The sequence below is a fragment of the Helianthus annuus genome, chromosome 9 (genome assembly GCF_002127325.2).
Source record: "Helianthus annuus cultivar XRQ/B chromosome 9, HanXRQr2.0-SUNRISE, whole genome shotgun sequence".
NCBI lineage: Eukaryota > Viridiplantae > Streptophyta > Magnoliopsida > Asterales > Asteraceae > Helianthus > Helianthus annuus.
In genome coordinates, this window is record NC_035441.2 from 179512175 (window position 1) to 179521056 (window position 8882).

General features: G+C 36.2%; 1 protein-coding gene and 1 long non-coding RNA gene across 3 annotated transcripts; one reads left to right on the plus strand and one right to left on the minus strand.

Moving 5' to 3' along the window:
- Positions 1 to 879: 879 nt before the first annotated feature.
- LOC110879858 (protein-L-isoaspartate O-methyltransferase 1) lies at positions 880 to 4621 on the minus strand. Of its 2 annotated transcripts, none has more exons than XM_022128386.2 (4): positions 4373 to 4621; positions 2576 to 2846; positions 1425 to 1589; positions 880 to 1325 (listed from the first exon to the last, which is right to left on the minus strand). In XM_022128386.2, exons 1-4 carry the CDS (start codon positions 4580 to 4582, stop codon positions 1075 to 1077), a joined length of 897 nt encoding a protein of 298 aa, XP_021984078.1. In that variant the 5' UTR covers positions 4583 to 4621; the 3' UTR covers positions 880 to 1074. The 2 variants fall into 2 exon arrangements, with proteins under 2 accessions (XP_021984078.1, XP_021984079.1); XM_022128387.2 differs by having other exon boundaries at positions 4399 to 4594.
- Positions 4622 to 5379: 758 nt separating this feature from the next.
- Positions 5380 to 6675, plus strand: LOC110875048. Its single transcript, XR_002556473.2, has 3 exons — positions 5380 to 5514; positions 5785 to 5843; positions 6533 to 6675. It is a non-coding gene; the product is annotated as an uncharacterized LOC110875048 (long non-coding RNA).
- Positions 6676 to 8882: the final 2207 nt, after the last annotated feature.

The following is an 8882-nucleotide window of genomic DNA, read 5'->3' on the forward strand; positions in this document are numbered from 1 at the left end:
ATTGGGATCTCTGGTCATTGCTCTTGAGTACTTGTTCCATGCAAGTCACTCTTTATCACATTCAACACACACATTCCCATTGCTCTCTCATCCGAAGCTGAACACATTTCAGTGGAGGATCTCGAGCAAACAACAAAATCTAACTAGTGAACCTCTGTCCACGTCTAGCAAACGTGGGGGGACCATCGGTCTAGTGAACCCTCCAACCCTTTTGCCTAACCAGCCCAGCTACCACCATCGGTCTAGTATTTGTTGCATCAACACTTATAATCATTTTACAAATGAATCAATCTTCATAAAAGTCTAATTCGGTATGTATAGTCTTTGCAAAACTTCTTGCTCCTCGATTACCAAAATTGATAAAAGAAGTAATTAGCCCTAATCAAACCACATTTATAGAAACGGAGACAAATACTAGTTGAAGTTCTATACTTCTATTACAAATGATCCTTAACTATGCTAAAAAAATATCAAAGTAGAACTTCTCGATGTTTAAGATGGATTTTAAAAAGAAATCTTATTGTGTAAATGGGAACGTCATTGTAGCTTAGGGATCTTCTATTTGCAAAGTTACTATTCTTGATGCTTTTATTGATGTTTATATTTATTTGTTGATAGCCATAATGTTATCATAATAATAGTTTTGCGGATAACGAATGGTCATAGGCAAATGTTACTAAAATCTCATCTGCATACTAAATTGTTTTCACGACGCTTTCACTTTCAGATTGTTTCTTTACCATGGCAGCCGGTGGTTTACAAGATCAAGATCACCCATCCATGTTTGAAGCCGTTAGATTGCGGCCAACTATCTGTTGCCATGTCCAACCGCCAACTTTAGTCGGTCCCACATACAAGAGCTACTACTTAGTTGGAAAATTGACCAACCGCCAACTGTCTGTGATTCCGTGCATTCATAACTGGTAATAACTGCACGAATTTTACATGATAGGGAAAAGGGTCTATACAAGTATTATATGTAATGCGCTTAAAACACACAAGCCGATTTAGTCACATGATTAACAAATAGCGAAACAAACAACTTTACAATGTTTGAACTTCATCAACAACCTCTCAGTAGCCACGTAACTGGGATTCCCTACTCGTGAGAGGAACATAACGTACTGAAGTCTCGGTACGAACAGTCACAGAACCATCCTCGTTTTTGTCAACAACTTTCAGTTCCTGAAATATGTTACCGACTGGTATAACCAACCTTCCCCCTGGTTTCAGCTGTTCTATAAGTGGCTTTGGAATTTCCGGAGCCGCTGCCCCAACATGAATAGCATCATAAGGAGCAAACTCTGGCCACCCTTCTCTGCCATCTGTATATCATAATCATAACAATAACAGTATATGCTTGTAAGATTCCATTAGGTACAGATAAAAGGGATTAATAAAAGTGTGAAGACTCAGTGACTCACCACCAACATGTAAGGCAAGAGATCCATCTTTGAGTAATGGAGCAGCTGCACTTTTTTCAACATTCTTAAGAGACATTGCAACCAGCTCGGGAATATGCTCAACGCCAATTGCGCGCCCCTGTGGGCCAACCATAAGTGCAAAACATGCCGTCAAGTACCCCGTTCCTACAAAGGTTTTGATATATCATATAAACTAGTGTTTTGACCCGCCGCGCGTTGCGGCGGCGTTGAAACATAAAGTAACTTGGATACGCAACCGAGAAAATTTACGTCGAAACTTAAACAACTGTATACGCAACCAAGAAAATTTACATCGAAAGTTGAACCAACTTGGATTTATAACGAAACATACTTAAAAAAAGGCACGTAAGAAAATAGTGTTTTTACATTAAAGAATGGTACCACGCATTGCCGTGAAGTCGAAACGTAAAGTAACTCGAATTTATACCGCCTAGTGAAAACGAATTATATTTGCCCGACTCATTCCCGAACAAAATGTAGACCAACCAAAAACATACATATGAATAAGCATGTAAAACTCGAGAGAGGGGGGGGGGGGGTGTTCAAAATGGCATTTTACAAAGTTTTTAGAAAGGTGAGGGGGTGTGAGTGGCAATACTAAAAGTTGAAGGATTAAATACACAAAAACCAAAAAAAAATTACCTAAATGGCATTGTTGTAACCACCACAAGTGGCCTAGTGGTGGAGTGACTTGGGTTCTCCAATGGAGACCCAAGTTCAATTCCCATTAGTGCCACTTTGGTGGCCACCGACACCCGCTTTAAAGCCGGACCGAGGACACTCGAGGTCTCGGGTTTGAAACATGTTTCTTACCCCTCTTTGATGGCTATGGGTATTTGCCGCCAGGGATCCTTGTCGGGTGGTGAACTGGGAAGGGAGATCCCTTCCGCGGTCAGGGGTACCGTGCAACTACCCTTTAAATGGCATTGTTGTAAATTTTGTAAAGAAAAACAGTATATAAATAGAGGTTGTGTCTCTTTTGTTATATATATAATACACCTAACTGTATGCAGGTACTAAACTACTAATTAGCTATATATCTGAACCGACCCATAAAATCACTTCATACTTTTCATAAGTTGTAAGCTTGCATCAGCCAATGGCAGGAAAAAAACAAGATGACGCAATACCTGAACCAACATCTAAAGCATGCATCCCGGGCTGTAAGTGTTTCTCCAATAGCTGAAGACAAGTAGCATGCATATGAGGTGCAGAAATTGTGGCATTAAAACCTATTGACATGGGACTGTCTTCATAGGCTGAGGATCCATCGGGTACAAACAACGCCCGATCAACAGTCTCCATTACTTCAGCCACTTTTTTAGACTGAATGACTCCGTAACGTTGCAAATGCTCCACCATGCCTTTGTTCTTGTTGACACTACTTCCTGACCAGTATCGCTGTATGCAAACATAAATAAAATTCAGCTAAAAGTAACACATGATACCATGACATGATATCACCTGTCAAATTGAATGAAATATCACAATATCTAAGATGCTGAGATGAAAAAAACAAACACTCACGCTCATCTATGGAGCCAAATGTTTAAACCATAGTTATTAATGACGAATAGCGATAAGCTACCTATATGCTACATAGCGAATAGCGATAAATAGCGGGCGGCTATATTATAAATAGTGATACACTAGAAAAAAAAATTAAAATTATATGTATATTGTATCAAAATACCCTGGTATATATGCTATTTTACATGTATATTTAACAAAAACCTAAAATCCAGCTATTTTATACCTATATTTAATTGCTATTTATATTAAAAAACAAAAAAAAAATTAATAAATTGTCGCTATTATCGCTACCTATACGCTACGTAGCGCGCTATAGCGATCGCTACGCTAGCTATTGACAACTATGTATCAAACAGATCTCAGACCTCCCTCATCACCTCATATTTCTCAATGTTATTGATCATATGATCATTACACTAATAATGTATTTCATAAAAAGAAGCTATCGTGTAAAGTAAGATGAACAGTAAACACAATAACAAACATAACATAAGCCACTGGTGAAGATCCATAGAAGTGCTAAGGTGGGGATCAGCATTGCCAATCATCGCCCAAAATCAAAAGGCAAAACAGTACAAGCAACATAAATGTTTACTGATCAGACAAGAAATAAAACTCTACTCGGAGTCTCCGACAATGACATAATGTAAGCCTTACTGTTAACTAAATTAGTTTTTAACCTTTACACATAGCCCTCTTGAAGTTTTTGAATTAGAATTTTTGCCTATTACGGAGAAGCATTTATGTGAACAATCAAAAAAACTAAAAAAAAAATACACTGTAAATACAAATCAATCTTTTAAACGTAAACAAATTATGCATGACATCCAAGTTTTTTCAGCACTATATGTTCTCGCGGAGAAACAGATATAATTCGGTTACACCATTCATCAAGTAGAAAGAGCCTGAACTTATTAGTTACAACTTACAGTAGCATTCATCTATGGAGAACTATATAACCTTTCACATGGTCAAAGTGCCGAACCAATCATTTTGCTGTAAATTTTAACCTAATTTTTCAATCCTTCATGTTCCAAATTCGATTAGATAAACTCATAAACCTAAAGCCAGTTAATCATATTCCACAAATCACCTACTCATATACTGACAGTATACCTACTTACATCCAAAACACACCATACCTAAACAAAATATTCGCATATGATCAACACACACACACACATCCACTTGTGACTTGAACCACTCCATATACATCCAGAAGTTACATCAAATTATCAAATGAAACGGACAGTAATCACAAAACAATAAGCAACTAAAACAGAACAACAAATGTGCAAAAATCAAAATCAATTCGAGTGATGCTAAGAAAACATGAATAACAGATATAAATTGAGAGACTAATTTCAATAAAAAGTAACAGTTAAGAAGGTTACCTCCATCTTACGAAACAGAGAATTACCCGTGAAATTGAATGGATTTAGAAGAGCGCAAGATGATGAAGATGAAGAGGTTTTGAAGAGAAGGGTGGATGGTGAAGGTAGCGGATGACGGTTGAGGCAACGTTGAAGGCAGAACAAGGGGACTGAACGGTGCATTAAAGGGGGAAAATGGCGGAAGCTATACGCTACCACTGAGTTCCGCATTTTTCTTTTTTTATTTCTTTTTTTTTTCTATTCTGTTGAATGTTCGGGAGCCATTGGATACCTCCACGCGTTACCGACTTGGGTCTGTGACACGTGCTTACCTATTGGGCCTGTTGAACGATATTTTAGACGTACAAGTTAGAAGTTAGGAGCACGCTTAACCCAATATATATGCAAAAAAGAACCTATAAATTAGGCCCAAACAACAAAACAGAAGAAAAGGAGTGCAACTATGTATAATTGTATACTGTGATCAAAGTGCTTGTAGAGGTGCACAAATTGGGTTGTTCAAGTTGATTTAGATTGGTCAATGAAAAGTCAAAACCGGCTTCGGTTCAAACTGGTTCGGGTTTAGCATTTTTGACCTGTTTTGTAGCAATTCTTTATCCACAAGTGACTATCATGCCATGTAAGTGTGGGAGTAACTCTTTAGGGCATCCCCAACCAGAGACCTTGTATGTGGCAAAAAAACGTCCATCTCATTCAAATCATGCATCCCCCCCTTCTTCCTCTCCTCAATATCGTAGTCTCCATTTGTGATCATCCGTGGCCAGAAAATTCTCAGTCTCTCTCCTCAACCCACGTTGACGCCACACCCCTACACATACATGACCAAAAAGGCTATATTAAGAATCCTCCAAGCCATTTGAGGTGTATTTTCCCCATGTAATCGAAGGAATTGATGCATAAAACATTCCATAAAATTTGATCAAATACATAAATTCAAACTTATACCTTACTAAATTCATAATCTATTACTTATATTAAAACAAAACAATTTTGGCCACTTGGCATTTCCTTAAACCATTTTTTGCCACCTGTCAACTTAATAGTACACAGATTTCTTCTTTGGGCGGCAACTAAAACCCTAAACCAAAATACGCGTAGATGGCTTCCTTCTCCTACAATCTTCTTTCATTATCGCAAAATAGGTAACTCTTTTTTTCCTTCTTTTAGTGTTCATCTCTTTCCTTACGATACACACTTTCCATAAATTTGAAATCAGCTTTCTTTCCTTCTTAATTCCAATAAAAAACCCTAATCAAAGCTGATTTCACCATCAATCTTTCTGTTGGTTCTCTTCTGTTGTTTTCTTCAAACCCTAGAATTGATTGTTCTTTGTTGAGGCTTGATGTAGAGCTCGAATTGATTGTTCTTTGATTGGTCTTGGGCTCGAATTGATTGTTCTTTGTTCATGTCAGCGATGATGGCTATTGAATAAACCCTAGATGATGGCTATTGAACAAACCAAACAACCCAGGTAACTTTCTCTTCATCTTCTTGACCTGAAGAGTTCTAGGGCTAATGTACGTTTAATGTACCCTAGCGACCGAAGAATCGTGTTTAATGTACGTTTAATGTTAATTCATGATTCCTACATCCATCTTTTTCTTCGATTGTGAATTGTACTATGTGTGTTTGAATTGTTATTTTTGTTTGTGTGTTGGTTTTATTTGATTTGGGAATCTAGGGTGTCTGTTTGTTCAATTTACAAGTTAGGGTTATTTTTTTTCTTTCACAATTTAGGTGAAATTCAGATCTGTATTGCAATTAGGTAGGTAGAGATCATTCATTAGGTACGATGCAGATTTGTTTGTTCTTTAACATATATTGTTGATTTTTTGTTTAAAATTTTCCCATTTTTTGATGTTGTTCTATTCTCTAATTTCATCATTAATCCTTTTTTAGTTGGTGTTGTTGGAGTGGTTTATATGGTGTGAATTGTGTGTCTGAATATAAAAGAGAAAATCCTAATTTAGTTTTCTTAGTATGTAGATTCCTTTCATTTGATTTACTTTAATCGATGATTTGAACGCTTATTTAACCTTACTTGAATGGCCGATCATCATTTTTTTCCATTTTATTTGTTGTAGTTGATGACATTGAATGCTTATGTAACCATAATTGATTTGCCGATTTCTAAACAATTTTTTTGTCTAATTTTTACAGGGAAGCAGGTTATGTGCTTGAAGATATGCCTTACTTAACTGATCCACTCAGGCAAGCTTTTTATGTAATGAATTTAATTTATAAGGAATTGAAATTTGTGGCAGATTATTAGTTTATAGTATGTAGCAGTTGAATTCTTTTTTAATTTGATGGTTCATGTTTTGTAAATATGGGTTCAATTTGCTTTATGGTTCATTTGATTGTGATTTGGAATAGCTTCATTCAAGGTAGACATGAGATCGTGTCTTAGTACATGTTTTGATATATTTTTTTATTTTTTTTCTCACCAGCAACTTTATATTTTTGTTAATGATTTAGTGAGTCTGTACATGAAGTTGTCAGCCGGGGATTCAAGGATCAACACCGGCAGATTTAAGTTAGCACTTTCTATTTGAGAAAATTTGCATATAAAAGAATGTTTAGATTCCAAATTGACAATGCAGGGAGTAAGAAGTTTTTTTATCGATAGATGAAAAAGTTTAGTTTTCAACAACTTCAGGTGCTTTTGGTGTACAACTATCATTTAATCTCTCTCTCCGATATACTACTGTCACGGTAAACATCTATAAATTATGTACTCATTTTTTATCATATGTTAGACGTGGCAATGTAACCCATTTACCTAGAGTGGGTTGATTCGTGACACATTTAATTTTACCTTTAAAGAGTCACCAAGTTACTGTTTTCAAGTTTGGTTTGTTAATTTACTTTTGAAGGTTGTGATGATGAGAAGAGCTTGGAATAAGCCAAAGCTGCTGGCAAAGGTACAATATCCCCAAATACCTTTTGCTTTTGAAAAATGACACGTATAACATCCACTTGAGCTATTCTTTTCATGTTTGAGAACATAATTTGATGTACTGATAGGTTGTAGTGTATGAAGTAATCACATGAATTACAATACAATTACTGATCTTGCTACATTTTCAACATTTCTACTTAGGCGGCCAGTATACGTAGAAATCGTGGAACATGAGAGATGAAACAACTTAATCCATAACGTGCATTTCCCCTTTGGATCCTTAACCTCAAGGATTTAGCTGGAACATTTGAGGAAGCTATGAGCATTGAGCAATGTCTGAGCAAAGTTCCCATGTACTGAGGGACGAGCTTTTAATTTTTTTTTTCTAAAGTGAGTTTGTTAGTTATATGTATTCTTATATGATCATAATATTATATAATAATGCATTAATATGTAACTAATTATATTTATAATGAGAACTTTATATTTAAGGAGTTTAATTTGCGCGTTTTTTCGAAAGTTAAGTGTTTATGGAAAGCAATTACGATTGCGAAGGTACGTTACGAGCTCCGCCCCTCGGTTTGCAAAGTCTGTGGTCTAGAACAGAAAGCTTATGAAAGCAAGCTCATGTTGGGTCATTTTCTACTACGAAAATAATTTGCTAACACTCTTTTGGTTGCAGTTTGTAACAGGAATGGTACATCGACATGTAGAAGAATTTCAGAGATCAAATCCGGATCCACCTGGATTTACTTGAACGTAAGTTGGGTAAACTTTTATGTTACTGTTATGATACATTTAGATAATTGTAAGTGAGATTTAAGTCTTTTGTAATATTACTTATAATATATAATTATACTGATCTTATATATCTGGTGTGAATGTTGAATTTTAGGATCAAGATGTCTTCATATGGTCATCAGATGGACTGCGAATATTATGCGTGAGGTGTCTCGGCTCACGAGGGGTCGGGTATGCATATTGAATCATGAATGTGAATATTCTGTGTGAAGTATCTCGAGCCAATTATCATTCTATAATTTGGGGAGTTTGGTAAGAACAAGGTAATTATCGAATGAAAATGATAGCTTGCCGGAATTAATAAGCCCAATTCGAGAGGGGCGTAACTCTCCGATAAAAAGGTTTCAAATAACAAAAAACAACAACAGAAAACCAAATGACAAAAAACCTGAAATTAAAGTTGCCATTACTAAATTAATTAACTATTGCTAACTCCCCACTAGCCACTAAAGTTGAACGGGTCAATAGGGGCTCCCAGAATAATCTATGGAGCTGCTCTAAAGACCCACCCATTTCTACTCAGGTCACATTCTTCTTTCTCTAGAACATACTCTCATTAGTCGAATCATATCAGAGTCTCAAGTCAAGAATTATCCTTAGTTTTCCATCTAATTAGCATTACCCCTTACTTTACAGGTTTCATTTTCACATATATTGATCTGTTACAAAGGTTTGATACATTGGTATTTATTGAAGCCTCTTATTTCCAATTTTGATATTTAATTTTTATTTGATTTGCAAATGGCAGCCTCTCTATCCTTATGGATAGAGGTAAGGTCTGTCTACATCCCACCCTCCCCGGACCCT

Excerpts from the sequence above, each read along its gene's own strand:
- LOC110879858 (XM_022128386.2), bottom strand. The coding sequence starts at position 4,582 with ATGCGGAACTCAGTGGTAGCGTATAGCTTCCGCCATTTTCCCCCTTTA. Across the intron at positions 2,847-4,372 it reads CTCTGTTTCGTAAGATGGAG|CGATACTGGTCAGGAAGTAG; the intron begins GTAACCTTCTTA and ends GTTTGCATACAG. Across the intron at positions 1,590-2,575 it reads TGCTTTAGATGTTGGTTCAG|GAACGGGGTACTTGACGGCA; the intron begins GTATTGCGTCAT and ends AAACCTTTGTAG.